The sequence below is a fragment of the Corvus kubaryi genome, unplaced genomic scaffold (genome assembly GCF_017639235.1).
Source record: "Corvus kubaryi isolate FWS band 111438036 unplaced genomic scaffold, C.kubaryi_AGA036_p1.0 37285, whole genome shotgun sequence".
NCBI lineage: Eukaryota > Metazoa > Chordata > Aves > Passeriformes > Corvidae > Corvus > Corvus kubaryi.
This window is the reverse complement of record NW_024581089.1, coordinates 839615-859111: the sequence shown is the minus strand read 5'-3', so window position 1 is coordinate 859111 and position 19497 is coordinate 839615. Positions and strand designations below refer to the sequence as shown.

The following is a 19497-nucleotide window of genomic DNA, read 5'->3' as shown; positions in this document are numbered from 1 at the left end:
AATTTTTTAGGTTTCAGTGTGGGGCAATCTCTAACACATGAGTGTGCATCATCCCAGAGCAGATCACTGTGCATCAACCAGGAGATGAGACTGTGGCACACCCGTGTGCCAGGGCAGGCCGGAGTCAGGTGGGTTGGCACACGTCTCTCACCAGCAGTTGTGAGCCATGCTGAGGTGAACACGAGGCTCTTGCAGAATGGTCCTGATGTAACCAAGGTTCTCCTGGCCTCTCCAGGCATCAGCCAGTCTAGAGAATAGTAATCATTTTCCCATGCAGTCTTACATCAGAGCTCCATTTCACTGAGGGGATTTTTGTTTGTGCTCAGGGGCTGACTTTCGACTGAAGAATTCTGTAACCTGAAGAAGAAACACGGCAGGAGTCAGCTGGTCATGGTTACCCTGTCCTGGCCACCCCTCTTTCCCCACAGACATACAGTTCTTCGTTTTACTTGCCTTAGAGCAAAGCTGTCATTGAAAACTCGAACACCCACCCTGCAAATCTTATTTGTAACCCTTCATAGCCTAGAGAGGAGACAATGTGTTCTGAACCATGGAATAATAGGTCCCCCACAAAATGCAAATCTAAGTAATAATATAATTATCATGTAATGATATTTGGCTGTCTGAATTCATCTGTCCTGAGTAATACATGCCTTGAAATCTCACACTGAAATGTAATTTTTCGCACCATGTGTTTTGTAAGGATTTGGAGTCTGGGGACTTTATTTATTTATTTGTTTGTTTGTTTATTTTCCCTTTGTTGCATCATTAGATGTAGCAGAGCATGACTTGATCAAAGTGGTTCAAACTTGAGTGATTTCAATCCACTTGGCTGAGTTGAACTACCAACTCCTTTAATAACCAGTTGCAAGAATGAACTACAGAGTTATCCCAAATAACCCACAGAAGAAAGGAATAAATGTTGTTCTCTCCTCTGCTGATACGAATTCTACGTTTGAAGAAAATTATCTCATTACATTAGAATCTAATAGGAGGAAGTGCTCGGTGTAATAGATTAATGTACATTATAATAGTTTCTCCTGAACGATGAGGAATCATTTAAAGTACAATATACTTGTAAATATTCAGTCATTCAGTAAACCTACCAATCTCTAACTCTGTTAGTTAATGCTTTCTAATTGCCAAAGCAATAAGTGAGGAAGGAGAGCACCAATCTAATGTAATTACCTCAAAATACTGTGCTACAAATATCAATCCCAGTGGGTACCACCCCTGCTGAGACTGTGGAAAGGAAATGGAGTTATCAGGAAGAGTTCAAGGTGGAGAAGGTGGAGAAGGGGAGCGATGTGCGCACAGTGAGGGAGCTGCTGGGATGTGCCAGGAATTCTGAATGGCAGGCAAGGATTGCTTCAGGGCAGCAGCAGCTGTAACACTGCCTGGGATCGGTGACACCACTCCTGCACTCAGCTGAGCAGGGCCTCCAGCGGCTCTGGCACTGTGTGGGATTCCTGGGAGCCAGCAGATAGCCCTGGGGGATTCCTGGGAGCCAGCAGATAGCCCTGTGTGCTGCAGGCTGGAAATGGAGCACTTGGCACTGAGCTTTTGGGAAGACCCTCTGATTTTCTACTGATTGTCAGGTTTGAAGACCTCTCTATCTCACTGGTATCCTGCTCCTCACCTTCAGAAACTGGGAGAAAAGGGAAAGAGAGTGGGAGAGCTCATTCCCAGTGCATGGTCCCTCCGTTCTGCGCTTGCCCTGTCCCGTGGCAGGGGAACAAGGACAGACTTTACCTCCTCTGGGTCTCACTGGCCCCAAGCACCCCCCCTTTACTGGCAGCATAATCTGACCCAGCATGTTTAAAGGCAGGATGCTGTCCTTAACTATATTGAGTTGATGATAGATATTTCCAGGAACTACAAAAAGGAGAAAAATCGTTTCTGGAAGGATCACTTGGGTAAGAGTGCACATGCCGCAGTGTAGGTGCACTGCTGGGTGGGTTTAAGTATCGTTCTAGATGTGTCATGTCCTGGCATCTCCATCATATGCTAGAGCCTCATTTCAGTAATAAGGAGAAGATGATCATAAATCTCACTGAATGCTTTAAAAGATATTTGGATGCTCAGACTTACTATGACAGAGTGAAGTTGTAGTATTTCCTTACCTGAGATGTACAGGAGTAATTACACATGTTGTAGAACTTAATTAATTGTCTCATTTCAGGCAGTATGAAATGCTAATACATCAAATGACTCGGTCCTCATTCATCATTTCATACCATATAAATCCAGTTTATAATGTTCAACGAGATGCAAGCAGACAACAGAACAGAACTCCAGCAGTCTTGTCCCTGGCAAACCAAAGGCAAATCTTGGTAAATAAAGCCAGCTTGTTAATGATAAACTACTATTAATTAGCATTCTTGAACCAGCTATTGAGGAGTTGGATGAATGAGCAGATCTGGAGCCAAGGCAGTAATGACTTTCTGTTTGTGCAGCTACATCAGCTTTTAGAAGGTCTAAGACAGCTCTGGCACATAATTGACCCAGCAGTGATAGATGGGCAGTAAGGAGCAGATTTGCCTCACTGGGTTGAATCACCTGGTTCTGTACAATCAGGGTTAGATTCCTCTGTGTGCCTTCAGACAAGGTGGATGGTCTAGGACTGGTTTATCTTGAGCAGCTCTTTGCACCCTCCTTTCCTTTCCTTTGGAGGCAGCCCCAGGGGGAAGGGTGGCTCTAGTGGACCATGTTGGCTGAACTGCACAAGAACAACCTGGCTTAAAAAATCTTGTCAAAGCATGGAACTTTCCAGTGTTTCTGGTTCTGGACTGCTGACACCACCACTCTGTGCTCACACAGGTTGGTGGCACCCTGAGACACTGCTGGGCCTGACAGCTGTGCATGCCTCTGATGGAAACTTTGTCACTACACACTGCAGGTCCTGCTGGGCACAGAAAGGCAGGACCTGCCAGAGATCTGGAGCCGTGGGTTCATCTCTGAGGTGGAATAAGGTTTCTGTGATGAAGATGATGCCACTCTTAATGCACAAGATAAAGGGTGTACAACAGACAGGGCTGAATTTACAATGGCTGCACATCACCACTCGTAGTAAGACAGAAGTTGCACTGTCCTCTGAAATCCTGTGTAGATTTTTAGGTAGTTACAGGTAAAAGTAGCTATAAATATGATACAGCCATATGAAGTAAAATACAGGAGTTAATGAGCATTTTGCTCAGGTATTGAATGTCTTTTTGAGAAGCAGAAAAATCTGTATAACTGTATTTTGACTTTTTTTGGTTGAAAGCAGCCCTCCTCCAGACGGGACTAAAAGCCCAGGTGAGATTTCATGTGGTGATTCTGCCCACAAATCCTTTTGGAGGATTTGGAAATTACAGCAGCACCAGCAGTTACTACGGGGCGCACCTCATTTGGAAAGCGTTTTGCCGCAACACCTGTCCCGAAGCGGTGCCTTCATCCCTGCTGGTGCTTCAGGGCATTTGTAATGCACAGCCTGCCTAAAGCAGGAGCTCCGTGCAGAAAGCTGCTCACAAGAAAGGACTTGTTGGCCAGATTTCCCTGCGAGAAGCTCCAAGGTGCCTTTGTAACACAACCCTTTATTAACGATAGAAATGGAGTCAAAGGAACGTATTGCGAGCCGCTGAGGTTAACCAATCTGCCACTTAAACATAACTGTAGTTTGTGTTATCTGTAACTGAAGAAGGTCATGGGATCTATCGTTTGCAGTGGGAGTTTGCAGTGCCAACAAATTAGCATCCAAAGGCTGGCTCGGCATACAGAGCAGCCTCTGAGAGCTGCCCGGGAGCTGCGAGCGACAGGAACAGGCTCCCTCCAGCTCCAGATCCCACTGTCAGTTATTGAAACAGCCCCGCTCTTGTTGCCAGCCCTAATGTGCTTGAGAAAGTGTCAGCGGAGCCTCAGGCACGGCACGGGAGGGTGGCAGTGCCAAGGGGAAGCCGAGCCCGGGGAAGGGCCCGCGGTGCCGCTCGTGGGGCGGACAGGGGACTGGGGGCTGAGCAGGCATCTTGCCTCTTTTTGCTTTGAGGAAGGCAACAACTGGGTAATCCTGGGAGGAAAAGCACTTCTGAGAGGGCAGAAAAGAAAACCAATTTACTCTGAGAGCAATGAATATAAGTGCTTTTGTCCTTTCTTAACAAGACCGCCTAAGAAGGAGAAAAAAGGGAGAAAGCAAAGTCTTCTTCTTTCCTCCTCCCCCCTGCAAAATCCTACATGCCCTTTTGGCAGAGATCCATCATTCACTTAATGTGTCCTGCTGAAATCAATTCATGTGTCGGGATTTGGAGAGCTAGAATAAAATTTGTTTGCTGATCCCATCCACAGATCACTCAAGAGGATTCATAAAGGTTGGCAAAAATACCCACAAACCCACATTCAATTTGCTGTGTAAAGTAATGCATTAGGGAATGACAGCTTCCAGCAGGGAGGGGGAAAGTCTGGTTGTACAAACCAGTTGGTCAAAGTCCACAAGCACCTTGAAGCACATGCAGTTGCATGAAAGGGGATTTGCCTCCTTTGGTGATGGAAGAAAATGGCCTTTACAGTGAAAAGTGTGCCCTGCTGAGTGAGGAAGGGAGGGCATGAGGAGGTGCTTCGGGGCTTGGGGCTGTGTGACACCAGAGCGTGGGGTGGTCACACAGCACAGGTCCCTTGGCCACTGGTGCTCGGAGCCAAAGGCAGCTCTGTGTCCCTGCTATGGGGTTGGGTGGCACTCCTACCTCCATTTAATCTGGGGCACATGAGGAGGAACTTTGCCACTACATCCCCACCCTGGAGCAGGTGGAGAATTTCCTCCTCCAGCTGCGCTTCACAGACCTGTGAAATGACTCCTGGTTTGGGATTCCCTGGTCTCTGTCTGTGCTGACGTGGAATCATAGGATAGGGACTATCCTGAGCTGGAAGGGACCTCCGAGGATCACAGAGCCCAACTCCTTAATACACATCTTCAGAGCTCCTGTCCAACTCACCCAGCAGAGAACTAAGCAAGAAAGAGCCCGAGTGCCTGTAAGGGCTGAGGAGGAACTCTCAGGGCACAGGCTTGGCCACAGCCTGCTCTTCTCTCTGCTCGTGTGCTGGGAGCATCATGTTCTTGCAACAGACACAAGTAGGACCTTGATTTCTGAAATTATTCTTAATTAAAATGCAATTAGCCACATTTAGTAGAAAGTGGCTTTCTCTAATCTCCCATTTGAATGAAAAGGAGGGCTATGGATGCTGCTCAGCAGTGCTCACCTAACAACAGCCTCCTTGCTCTCCTGGGCTCCCAGAGCACGGCCTCGCACACAACACGTGACGGGGAGGGCAGAATTCTCCTGGCTGTAGCTGAAGCCCACACCAACTGCATTAACCCACCCACAGGCTGATGTGCTGTTCCACAGCCTCCCTGCGTGTAGTTCCTCTGGTAAATAGTGTGGGCCATGATGTCACTCTTGCTTAAAGCAATTTGTTGAGTTGTAAATACCACTAATCAATTCCTGTGACTGAATCCTGTGACCTTGGGTGTAATCCATGACAACGCTGACTTTAATGTATTTTCTAGCCTTAGCGAAACTACTTTTAGCTGCCCTTTCCCATTAACTTCCCATCTCACTAATAAAATACTAAAAGAATTATATTCACCACTTCTGCCAATCTTAACCGGAAACGATTCTGACTAAGGAATATTAAATGTTGCACATTGACAAATCTGATCCCTGCTCATCATTGCTGGGGTCAGCAGCCTCCTGCTCAGCCTTTTCTCAAACCCAGGCATACTTTGCAGCCCAGGGTCCCTTGAGTTTCAAACTCAAATTTAAAGGGCTTTTTATTTATGCCCAAAGCAGGAGGGGATGTGGGATCCCTGCCTGTGTGACAGTGTTTATTGTGAGACTCCTCCAACTTGAAAACTTCCTTCTTTGAGAGCAGTGTCTCCTTCCTGCCTCTGCTGCCCTCCACCAAACTTGCATGCAGACACTTTTGAAAATGATCGGTATTTGTTTCCACTTGGTTGTCACCTAAAGCAGGAAAATTACTGTGCAGGCTGGGGGGTTTTAATAGGTTTTGGAAGGGTGGTTTGGGGAGGATGACAGAGGACAGGACACACAAACTGTCTGACAGGAAGGATATTTGCACTCAGAGGATTTTTTCCTGACATCTGAGATGATTCCAGTGATACAGGCCCACATCCTACGAGCTGAATTGCTGTCACACAGTTCCTGGGCAGAAGCTCTGTGTGCAGCAGGTGGCCTGGGCAGGTTTCTCTGTCTCAGGGCTGCTGAGCTCTGACTCCACTGCAATGCCACAGACGAGCACCCTGTGTTTGACATGCAGCAGAGAGCTCAGAGGCCAAATGTGATCTGCCAAAATCTCTCTTGCTGTCCTTCTGTGATGACAGAGGAATCTCTGCATATTTGGCTTTTCTTCTAGAACTGTGACAGGAGCACAGGCACAGTCAGCAGCAGGTGCAGCCTTGTGGAGCTCTAAATCCCCGCAGTCCCCATGGAGATTTTACACTCGGAATTCTCAGTTCTGGCTTGAACAGTTGTGCTGGCTACAGCAGAAATCCTCGTTGTTTCACCACAGCAGGGTGAGAACTCGGTGTTGCAAAGCTGTCCTTCATCTCTCCCTGCACTGCTGCAGCACTTCAGCATCTCCAGGCCTCCCAGCCATTTCCTCTCGAGTGCCTTGGCTCTGCAGGGCTCAGCAGATGCGCCAGGCTGGCTCCTGCACTGTGAACGCCGTGGGCAAGGCTGCAGCCGGGTGACGGGGGTGCGTGGGTGGCGAGGGCCTGCAAGGCTGACAACGCTGTTGGAAAGTTTGTTCCCTAGAATTCGAACTCCAGATAAATAGTACATGCTGGCTGTAATTTAAATTCAATCAATATTCAGTTAAAAAATAAATAGAAAGCTTTTTAGATCGGTGATGTAAGGGAATGTTGGTTCAAGGAAGTAATTACATATTATGTAGAAAAAGTCAATTTAAGTCCTCAATAATTTACTTAAGTGATTTACTTGACTGATGTGTTGTCTTGACCCAATAGGGCAGAGTAACAGACACTCAGTTATGGCAGAGTTCCAGCAAAACCAGCCCTTGTTACCGTCCAACATAAATCATTAGCTACTGTCTTGTTCCAGGTGTACACAGGTGCTATTTAAAACAAAAAAAGGTGATAAATTTTGTGTTTGTAAACATAACTCTGTCAAAACTAATCCTGTTTCTGGCAGATGAAGATGTTATCCATACCTTTTGCTAAGGCAATATCCATTTTCAGGAAATAAAGTTCCTAGTGTATAATTAGCTCAAATTGGCCGACATTAGGGCAGCAGGGCTACATGGTGGGATTAACTGGATAGCTGGGAGAGAAGCTGCCCCCTGCCAGCGCTGCACAGAGCTCTGGGGAAGGTGGCAGGATGTCTGCTGATGGCCTGGGGGGGCTCGGGGCTCCGGGACCTGCTGCTCGTTCCAGGCTGCCATCACAGGGCAGTGGCTTTTTAAGGATGCTCTTTGGACTCTTCCCAGATTACATTCCATACATGTGGAAGATAGAGATTGCAATTTGTAGCCATGACAACGATGCTGGCGAGCGCTGCTGTTCTCTGTACCTGTGATACAAGGGTCCTTTTAAAAATCACCTCTTGTGCCGTGCTCTTCCTCTAAAGTCGAGAGCGAACTCTGGCCCCTGAGAAGGTGAAACCCGGGGTGCATGGGGTGGGTGTGCTGAGCTCTGGGCTTGGTCTTGAACTGCACCAAGGCTCAAAGAACAGCACAGAGTCCCACATGCTCGCTCCAGACAGATCTGAGAGCAACTGAAATCGGAGTTTAGGATAACACAAAATGTCTGCTGGTATTCCTGGGCAAAGCTGTATGATCCACCATATTCAAAAGCTTCAAGCAACCCATCAGAGCCCTGTTACACCTGTTTCCCTGTTCCTTGCTGCTCTGAGTGCTTGTAGCAGCAGTGCCAGAGGTTATGCCACCTCTTTGCTTCCAAGGTGCCCTCCCTGGGCCATCGGGACAGGCTCTGAGCTGCTTCCAAGTGCCTCATGTGAGCAGAGAATCACTGAATGGCTTCAAAACCCTAAAGATCACCATGTTCCACCCCCACCTCATGTGCACATGTGATGGTGTGTGTGCACCAGGTGTGTCCTCCTGCAGCCATCACTTTCTGAACACCATTCTCTACTGGCAGTTCTGAAGCTCTGATTACACTATGAGCTACAACAAAGCAAGAAAACCCCGCTAAAAATGCCAAAAAACCCCTAAAGCACTCCTCACCTGTACTCCCTTGAAAATTATTGGAATTTGAGTCAACGAATGCTACTGCAGCATTAACCCTGGTATGTGTGACGTCCCTTTAATTCCCATGGACTGAAGATCACCTGCTCTAGGAAGGATCTCTGGGAGAAGCCAGCTCAGGACCAAGGAGGAGAACCAGACTGATGGTAGCTGCACAGGGTGGTGGTGAGCAGCAAAATGTAGCTGAATTCTTCATTAAACACTGTGGCTTTGCAATTATAACCTGAGACTGGGGCAGACAGAACCCAGGAAACCACTGTGGGGAGAGCACCCCAACACATGTTTGGAATGTGGCAAAAATGGCTGCTGGCAGTTTTTCACATAGTAATAAGTGGCTTAACAAATCTTGAGCTTGGTTATGTAACGAGATCATTAGATCAGCATTTGGGACCTATTTACTGTGACAGGAAAACAATACACCTATGATCTATTGTGGGCTGGGTTGAGACTTCCAACTTCAACAGTAAACATGGCTGATAAATTAAATTAACATGATAGCTCTGATATAGTACTGATGGTTTGTGTACTACAGCTCCAACCAGGTGTTGAATTTCATTCTCAAAGAATTAACCTGAACTTCAGCCCCCTCAGGTCTTCAGTCTCTTCATAAAGCCTATAAATACCACAGACAAGGCTTATGTCATTAGCCTCTTAATGTTATAAACATTTAATGAAGTTAAATTTGAAGCACAACACATTGTAAAATCAATCTGATCTTGTTGGGAAGACAAAGGGAAGAAAATTGTTGGAGTCATTTGGAAAACAAATTAAGAATTACATTCACTTAACTTTGAAGTGGATGAAAAATTATGGCCAAGACAGATAGAGCCATTGTATTTCAAAGGCAAAGGGAGCAGGGAAGCCTCTCTCAGTGGAGGATGCTGCCTGACAGAGATCACCAGCACCCTCAGTGGCAGGCAGCCCCCCATCCATCACCTGGGCACGACAGGCAGCGCCTTCCTAGCAATTGGAGGAATTTCACTCCAAATATTGCAGCTCAGATGCCTGTCCCTCAGAGCAGCCACTTCAGCAGCTGGAGCTTTCTGTGCTTCTGTGCACAGGTCTGCACTGCTCCCTCCCCGGGGATGCTCACCTTGCCAGGGATGCTCACCTGCTCCCGGCGTGGCTCCTGCCCCCAGCACGGCCCTCGAACACGGGGCTGCCTCATCTGGCTGCAGGACAAAGCCATTCCTCCGGCAAACGCTTCCCTGGAATTGGCTTCCCACGGAATAGGTTGGAGGGCGAGGTTCTCTCACCCTGTACTGAGGTGGGCACAGGGGCTTTGCTGGCAGCCTGCTCAGTGTCCTGGCATGGTTTACCAGCACCCAGCATCTCCTGCAAGTGCTAAGTGGGCAGAAAAGAAATAAATAAAAATAAATAAGCCCCTATTAGGGGAGGTTTGCCGTGTAAAAATCCGAGACAATGAAGAGGAAAAAGTGAAGGGCAACGGACGTGTTAAAATGCTGCAGACAACAACCTGCTCGGAGGAAAGTGTATTTGTTCTTTCTTTTTAAAACTCATCATTTATTTTCTCTATTCTTCAGACCTAATGTCTCACTAATGAATTCCAGGGGGATTTTTGAATCATGGTGATATCATGGGTTAAACCCCTTCTCTACTTTTTGAATGTAAATTCTTTTTGACATTCTTAGTTATTGCAGAGCATTGACTTCTTTCCTACAACAAAACCAAATGCTCTTTGGTTTTGCATAGTTAACATTTTGCTAATGGGTAGCCAAGATTCTCTCAGCAGCTCAACAACATTTTCTAAAGCACACTGGCGTTGTTGTAGCAACTGGTGGCTGATCTGTGAATAAAGCAGATGTCATTGTGGCAGGATAAAGGGAGAATAATCTATCACCCGGCCACTGCCACTCCTGCCCAAACAAGTCATCAAAATGACAACTTTGGTGTGTAGCCATTAATTCAGGTCTATGTGTCCCCTTATCTCATCTCGTTATTATATCAACCAAGGGTATGTTACAAGCACCAAGAGTTTCCCAGCCCCTCTCCGTTGTCTTTCTGAGGAAGTGCAGCCTGGATGTGCCGAGGCACTGACAGTCTGCCAGCTTCCTTTTAGGCTCTGATTGATTTTGCTCTGTCGTCCAAGCTGCTCTGGCCTAAATAAACACAATATATATTCTGGGATGTTTTTTTTCTTTACTGTTTCATCTGAATTCAGCTCATGTGGCTCGCGACTAAAGATGGGCAAGCGTCAAAATATTCTGACAGGGGCCCGAGCTGAGCACAAAAGGAGAGACACGAGCAGATAAATTGCCTTTCTAACTTCTCAGAAAGGCTTTAATCCATTTATTATTTTTTTAGCTTCTGTTCTAATTCTCACAATTTGTACTTAGTTGGTGCAACTGGTTGACCCCAGTGAGTCACCTCTCATCCCCCTCTTTCCGTGGCAGCAAATGCCATGTGCTTTAACACTGTCCCATGAAACACTTTCCTTAACTTTTTCCTATGCTTCCAGGGCTGTGGCATCACAGCAATGTGCCCCAGCTTTGTGGAGACTTTGAGCTGAGTTTTAGCTTGTCAGAGGCTGTTTGTTCCCTGTGGAACTGCTGTCCACATCTCACTCAAAAAGCCTGCTCTGCTATCTCCTTTGCCTCCCAGCTTTGCTAATCACTTGACTTAAGGAGACAAAACATGAGACCAGGTTTCTTCCATTTCCCTGGTGCATGACTCATACTTAATGTGGAGGTTATATTAATTACTGTGTGCTCAGCATTTAATGAGCCTGGGAAGGAGTCTCCTCTCTTCAGCTACACAGAGCATGCAGGGAAATCGCTGCATGCAGTGAATACATCTCCCAAACTCTCAAATCTGGATATGTATTTCATACAAGGAGGCGAATCAGTCGTTACTTGAGTTCCTTAAAACGGGATGGCAGAAGCTGAGAAATCTGGGCCGTAGTCCTGATTCTCTCACAGGCTGCCTTTGTGCCCACTGGCCAACCCTCTTGGGCTCTGTGTCTCCTGATTTCCTGTCTGTTTGTAGGGATAATAGTGGCTGGCTGAGACCGGGCTCAGCGCAGAACATTTGTACAACTTGACATCACAGCATTGGGGAAGGCCAAGAAGAATAATCCTGAGGTTTTTTAATATATATAGAAAATACTTTTTCTTTTTTTTTTTTAAAGTAAATGACATATATTCCAGTCCTGTGTGATGGCATGATGGCCTAACACTACTGCCTGCACCAGATCTTCTCTGTCTTTCTCCACTGACTTCTTTCTCAAGGTGATGAGTATTTAACATTCTCTGTAGGATTTAAATAGCTTCAAAAATACGCTGTATGTGATGTCCATGGTGCATATTTCCATGGGCCCATGTGCAAAAGAAAAGCTGCTAGGTAAAAAACTTAGTGTGAGAAACAACTCACGAAACAGGTTTCTTGCTGATTCAAGGGAATAGATGCTTGGACTTGGCTTGATCCAAATGAAATTGCACTGTGGCTGTGTAGCAAGCGGGCAGGCTGAGCTTTGGCTGCCATCTGTCCATTCTGCCAAGCCCTTTCTGTTCCCCAGTGGACTCAGTGGTGTGCCTTCCATGCACTGATTTGTTCAGAGGTTTTCCTTCTCATGCTTTTTCCTCTGTATTCCAAAGATTTCTGGGTTGCACCCTGTCTGTTACAGGCCCTTAGTTTCTTTATCTTTCAAATGTCTTTTTCTGTCTCCTAGCTAGAATTATGGAACATCCTAAATTGGAAGTGACCCTCAGGGATCATCCGGTCCAGCCCCAGGCCCTGCACAGACACCCCAAATCCCGCCCTGGGCATCCCTGGCAGCGCTGTCCAAACGCTCCTGGAGCTCTGGCAGCCTCGGGGCCGTGCCCATTCCCTGGGGAGCCTGGGCAGTGCCCAGCACCCTCTGGGGAAGAATCTTTTCTTGATATCCACCCTAACCCTGCCCTGGCCCAGCTCCAGCCGTTCCCCCGTGTCCTGTCCCTGTCCCAGGGAGCAGAGATCGGAGCTGCCCCTGTGCTGCCCCTCGGGAGGAGCTGCAGCCCCCGCTGAGCTCTGACCTCAGTCTCCGGTTCTCCAGCTGAGCAAACCAAGAGCCCTCAGCCACTCTTTGTACGGCCCCTCCAGACCCTTAAACATATTCATTGCCCTCCTTTGGACACTCTCTAAGAGCTGTAGACCTTTCTTATATTGCGCTGACCAAAACTTGAGACAATATTCAAGGTGAGGCGGCCCCAGTGCAGAGCAGAGTGGGACAATCCCCTCCCTGGCCCGACCGGCCATGCTGGGCCTGGTGCCCCCCAGGACAGGGATGTCCCCCCTGGCTGCCAGGGCACTGCTGGCTCATATCCAACTTTCCATCCACCAAGATTCCCTGCAGTTCAGACTTGGAGACCTTCTTGCTCCATCAGCTTCTTTGGTTCCAAGCTGGGGACGAGGGGCAGTATTGGTTAATATGCACACTGGGACAGTCACAGTGGGTATTTCCTCCTGTCTCTTATAATGACAAATGTGAAAATATTGTCAGAAATACTTATGCAGCATCTTAATTTGAATTTGTGCACCCTGACTGCAGTCTGCCACGTTTCTCTGTTTAACAAATTGATTTTAAAGTGTGGTCAGTTAAAAACAGTTTTGCAATCCACAGGAGAGTTCATTAAGAGCCTTGTGCAATAAGGTATGCAGCCATTATTTGCCTTTTCTAAGTTACTGTGTCCCCTTACAATAACTTTACCAAATGAGCCACTTAAGAGTAAGAGTACATTTTAAGGATGTTTTCAGTTTAATTATCACTGTTGAAAGACATATCTCCATTAGCTTTGTGCATACATGGCAAAGAAAACTTAATGACTGACTGATCCATGTTTTATGTAAGTGCTTCTAGTATCAAGCTGCGTGAATTCAGGTTAGCTGTCCTTTTAGAAAGGCCAACAGGTGAAGTCCTTAAAACTTACTTAGGAATCCTGAGGCAGAACAGCTTCATTTCCACAAACTGGGGTTCCACTATGGGATGAGGAAGGGAGACTCCATAATTAGCAGCTTCCCAACTTGCGGCCAGGCTTTTTCCCTTCTGCCTCCCACTCCTGCCCCTGCTCCTGGGCTGTGTTTCCTTTCCAGCCCCAGCCAGGTTCTCCCCGTGCCCAGCAGCACCGCGCTCCCCTGGCAGCACACATGAAAAGATGTATTTTCCTTGGAGGGCTGCATTGTCCTGCACTTGTGTGCATTTCAGTGCCGTTGTGTGGCTCTTCCCCACGTGAAAACAGAGCTCTTCTATCTCCGAGCACAAAGCCCAAACTGTTGTCAGGGGGAGGAATAGCTACAAACCAGTAAATCTTCTCCCTTCTCCTGGTTATTCTCCGTGCCATTCAAGCCCACTTAGCGAATGACCAATTAACTCCAGGCTCATGGCACATTCTGATGGGCCAGACTTCTCCTAGCTGGGATGACACAGCTGAATTTCCGAATACTTTCTGGTTGAATGCAGCATTTGGTTTCCTTTGCTCTTTAATTCATAGTTCCCCAACTGTTATTTCAGTTATTAAACAAACCGACATTTTGTTCCTTTTTTTCTCTCCATTTTCTCACCAGCAATATTGTAAAATATAGGGAAAATGTGTACCAAATTGAACTCCTTGTGCATCCAGTTTTTTATTATTGTGAGTAAAACTGTTTAAAGATATTTGTCCTTCAATAATTATTCTGCTAGCTGTACATGGCACATCACTGCATACGGAAATTTACAGGAAGCAGGAGTTTTACACATTAATTTTCTATGGTAAAAACATGCTGCAAAAGTAATAATTTGTAAAGTAACTCTAATCAGTGAGGAGAACACAGTTTTAACTATGATACGGTATTCACTAAATCAAAACCCAATACAAACTGGGGGGGAGATTCCAAGAGTAAAAGTTAGATCTGAATTATTAGACCGTAATACAGAGTTGTAATGAACATCCCTACTGTATGTGGCTGCATTTTATATCTTGTCATGTGGAATTTAGAAGGACTAAAAGCAGTGACTCAATGACCAATAAAAATTTGCTTTTATACTGACAAGTCATAAGTTTGAAAGTAAATTGCATTAATAACTTTATTTTGATACCCCATTCTGGTGTCTGAATTGAACAAAAATTCTATTTTGCGTTAAGTGGCAGGTCTGCAAAGAAACTGCACTAACCCTGACTATCCATTGCTAAGATTAGGTACTGCATGGGCTTGTGTTCTGAGGTAAATGTATATACAAGGAGTGAGTTAAAACCCGAGTCCTAACAGGTGGGTTGTCAAACTTTGCAGCATCTTTTGTGATGCTTCTGTTCCCCTTCTCAGAAATTCTCTGTTTTCGCAGTGCTAGGTGGGAGTTTTGCCTGAGAAGGATCAGTGCACACAGGGCAGACCTGTCCCACCTGCTCCTGGTGGCACTTGCTGCTGTGCAGGGAGTCAATGACACGTTCCCATCGCTGAAGCCTCGTTAACTGGGGACATCCTGCAGTCTGGAAGGAGGAGAGAATCTGGTCTGTCCCAGACAATGTGCAGTATCTTCTGTAATGATGGGCCATGTTTCTTACCCAGCAAAAAAGAGTGTTAAAATTAGAGATATTATTTTATCAATCACAAATTAGTTAAGCAGGAGGAACAGAATTATTCTAAATGCAGAGAAATATTTACCACTCGAATGTCTGAGGAAATCAGTAGTGATGAAAAGGAAATACCATAAAGGGAATGCAAAACAGCTTAGTTGGGCTCTGAAAAATAAGTGAGCAGTCTTTAAATTTGCCTCTTTAAACTTGTCCGAATGTTTTTCTGGAGTTTTTGGGCTCTGGCCTTTTTGGGGGGAAAGAATAATGTAAATGCCAAAAGGAGCTGGACAAAAAGTAAGCTTTGTATCCTATCTATGAGAATCAGACGATGTGTGTCATGCAAGTTATTACAGTCACAGTCTACAGTCTTCCCCTGATGGAAATCAGATTTGACAGCAGCACAATGCAGAGGTTTAACTGACAGCACACACAGCACATTTGTGAGTCATAACGCCACAGTTTAATGACTGATGCATGTGGGAAGCTAATTCGGATTTTTTTTCTTGAATGGGATAAATGAGCATCCAGTTAATACCAATCATGAATTCTAGCCATGTGACAAAATTGATGCTACATACCCTGTTCTTGTTTTGCATATTCTGCAAACTGAGCTGCAGGAAAAGAGCCAGTTTGTACACACATCCGGAGAGAAGGTTCATTCTGCTTTCTGACACATCCACCAATTGCAGCTGAATGCATCCAGCTTGCTGCTGTTGTGTTCACAAACTAATTACCCTTTCTCTGTTAAATAGCCTAAGAATTACAAATTGTATGCCTGTTTTGAGAAAAAGTACAGGTTGAACAAGCAGACGTAGTATAAATAAAATATTTATATAAAAATAGTCTCTTACAAAATATACTCTCTTATCCTATGGTTGATTTTTCCAAAAGATGGAATTTTGTCTGGATTTTCTTATTTTTAGACATATTCCAAACCGGATTTTATTAATGCTTCTTTCTTTAATCGAAGAAAAAAAAAAAACAACAACACAAAAACTGGTAAAGATTTGTAACCCCTACCACTCCACTTTTGTTCCAGACAACTAGCAGCAAACAGGAGGAAACAAACAAACAAAAACCCCCAAATACAGTGTGTTTGTGTATGTACATATATATAAAGATGCCAGCTTTTGTCCTCAAATATCCAGTACTGTAGAACACATCCTGCAAGTCCAACTAATAGAAATATCCTAGTCAAGAACAATATATACAGCTCCAGTTTTTCCTTGCTGATCCTACAAAATTATTCCACAAAGAAAGCCAGCTATCTACTTTAATTGCAGAATAGTTCCAAAAAAGGTTGGTAAAGTTCTTTTTTTTAATTAAATAAATTAATATTAGTTTTATCTGAATTAATTGTTAAATATTGCTATTATTATGCCCAAGTGTCCCAAATCCCTGTGCTAAAATCTGCAGCTCACACACACACACGAGAAAGGCAGATAAAGCAGTGTCTACAGAACCCTTCCACAGTTCATCTTGCTGCAGCAAGTGCTGAGAAGTGGAAAGAGGGGCAAGACCAGTAGAAGCTTTTCACCAGTGTAGAAGCCTAAATCTGTGCCATCCACACACTCCCTCGGGCAATTCACAGGGAGGCTCTGGCCATCCCATCCTGTGCAAAGCCCTTTCTTAGGGACTTCTCCCCGACCCCTCCCTGCTCCTTGCACACAGAAATGTTTGACCATCTCTTTCCCAAACCGAGAGTCAGTTGCCACACCCAGAGGTTTCTCCCTGGCTGGTGTCTCTCTGCAAGGCAGTCAACGCTTCTTCCTTTCGAGGTGCAGGCTCACCGAGATGATCCTTTTCTCTCTCTTTTGTGTGTCTGGTGGCCCGGGGTGGGGTTTGTTTGTTTTTGTTTCTTGGCTGACTTTATAAGAGTCTGAAATGTGTATCCACATAAGCAACGAAACGTGAGAAGAGAAGAGAGGGCTCCATTCATCAGCATTTCTTCGGGGAGAGCAGCTCTTCCCCACAGTTCCGTTCAGGTACACTGAGTGCATGTGCAAATGTATCCCAGGCTGGGAGGAGCCCGGGCAGGGGCTCACTTACAGGTGTACACCTCTGTCCTCTCGCTGCACGTGTTGCATTTCACGTAGCAGCACCAGTGGAACTTGCAGTTGCACTGCCACACCCGCGAGTACTGGTGGGTGTTGTAGCCGCGGCCGCAGCACATCAGGTCGCAGCCGTTGGACTGCTGAGCCGTCTTGTTGCACATCCTGCCCTGCGTGCCCACACTGCCCGTGACCGGGTCCTCCTCGCAGTAGTTGGGGGATTTCTCTATGTACACCAAGTCTGTATCCATGGGTTTGCGATAGGAAAGGGGCTTCTTGATTTTGAGGAAGGTGGGGCGCTTGTTGCGGCTGGCTCTGACGGGCTCCACCTGCACGGCCTCGTTGTACTTGTCCTTGAGGATGTAGCCCAGCTCCCGGAACTTGGGCAGGGTTGTCCAGCAGGTTTTAGTGGTGCAGGATCCCGAGACCCCGTGGCACTTGCACTCTAACTTCATGTTCTCTTCCAGGATCTGTGGTGGGAAGAACAAAGAAGGATGCGTTAATACCAGAGAGACTCTCCGCAGAACACCAGGGCTGTCTGATGGACACCGGGTGACACTCAGGGACAGGTTGGTTCTGCAGTGGGAGCTGCCACCAGACACAGGTCACACTGTTGTCCCAGGTGGCAAATGCTCATCAGTATGAACCAGTTCTGCCTGCGAAGCTGATTCCCCTTCTGCGCTGCGAGTTCAGCAGGGAGGATAACTCTGCCTAACCTCACAGCCAAGAGACCAAAGCTAAAATGGGACCCTCCTCAGCCACAGCTTTGCTCCAACATGATTGCCCAGTGCTTCATATTTGTCTGGTCTTGCAATGTTGGGCACAGGGCAGTGAAATTAGGAACTGGCAGAAAATCACACCTTTACATGAGATGCCCCTCGCAGAATGCTTGCAGAGGTCAACAAAAGGGACCACAACTTTACTTTTGTAAACAAAGGTTCAAAAATGAACTGCGCCTCAGTCCTTGCACATGAAAATGACATAAGGTGGAGCAGGAGAGGAACAAACAGATAAGCTCTATCAGTGCCCATCCCCCTGTGGGTTTCACATTAATCAGCAGTGTAGAACAGATGATTATTTAGTCATACAGCCATCAGCAGTTCTAAATGTTACAACTTAATGCTCCAGTTTGGAAATCTAAGCATTACTTTTGATACACCAGAGTCAAGCACACTTCTGGAAGGTCTGAAGTAATTTGCCTCCTGTCACACGGAGCACACAAACACCACAGCCACTTTGCAAGAAAACTTGCAGGGGTCTGTCTTAGAGCATAAAGGGTGAATATGAGGAATCGGTTTCACATTTTGTCATCAATTCTTGTTAAAAAATTTCTACTGCTTTCATACTATAAAGCATCTCAAACACCTCAACATCACGGCTCTGTCCAGCCTGTCTTGTGTCCTCTCCCTTGCAGGGGTCTCTCATGCCTGAGTTGTCACTACTTTCAAAGACAGTAAGCTTCATCTTCCCTTCCTTCAAATCCCTTGAAACTCTGTCCCTGTATCTTCCCCTGCTGTTTATCAGCCCAGTCTTTGCCAAATAAAACTGGAGACCAGCTTAGTCCCTGCTCTGTGTCCTGAGCCCCACAGCTGACCGCGAGCAGCAGCGACATTGGGATCACGCAAGCAAACACACCTAATTCCAGCAATTAATTTACCACTGGCCTGTACTTGAAAGAGGCCATAATAATTTTGATGATGAAATTCTGCCTAACCTGGCAGAGAACAGCACTGGAAAGCCCAGCCAGAGGGATTATCAGGGTTCAGGGAGTGGCCACATAATTTTTCCCCTGAGAAAACCCAGCTGATCCATGCAGCTCCAAACCTGGGCAGCCGGGAAGGCTGGAGGGAGGTCAGTGATATGGAAGTTGGAAATAACCCTTTGTTACAGCCTCTCCCTTCAGTTCTGGGTGTTTGGAAACAGCAGACACTGCCACTGGCCATTTTCAGCAGAAAAATGCCTGCACTGAAGGAGCCAAGTCCAGCTGCAGGGCTGGACATGTGTGTGGGGACCTCGAGCCTAAAACCGCAGTGGGAGCTGGGGGTGGCAAGGAGAGAGCACTGATCTCTCAGAGAGGAAGCTGTCCCTGCCCATGGGATGGGCTTAGAACCAGATGAACTTTAAGACCTCTTCCTATGCAAATCATTCTGTGGTTCTATGAAATAGCTTTATTTTTATTTTAGTCTGTGAGCAGATTGTCAGCACACGTGGTCTGAAGACAGGATCACAGCCCTAGAAAGCACAGGTCCAAGCCTTTGACACAGGTGAACTCAGCACATGCTAGGCCACGTTTTGTGCTACTGGTTTTAAATCAGTTCCTCGTGCAAACTATCTAATGACTGCCCTAAAACTCAGATGTGAGAAACTTCCACATTCAGATCTACACCTTAACTTCTGCTCAAGCTTTGGCTTTATCTTGTTATCTTGAGTTTCTCTCTCAGCCACTGCATACTTCTTTTATTGCTCACTCATTCATAAGGCAGGACACTTCGAAGATAGATGAGGAGATGGAAAAGGAGTTACAGCACAGAAACCGGAAAAATAACATGAATTCCTTTAGCCTCATTTGTACCTTTTTAAAAGCTCTCTTTTTTTAAATTGAAACTAGCCAGGGATACATTTCTCAG

The 19497-nt window shown here is 46.1% G+C and overlaps 1 protein-coding gene across 1 annotated transcript in view; it reads right to left on the bottom strand.

Annotated features, from left to right (window-relative positions):
- Positions 1-13871: 13871 nt before the first annotated feature.
- Positions 13872-19497, bottom strand: part of WNT7A (Wnt family member 7A) — a 34649-nt gene continuing 29023 nt past the window's right edge. Inside the window, exon 4 of the mRNA XM_042026656.1 lies at positions 13872-17340. Within this exon, the coding sequence (XP_041882590.1) occupies positions 16861-17340 (480 nt within the window). The 3' untranslated portion in view covers positions 13872-16860. The remainder of the gene's footprint in view (positions 17341-19497) is intronic.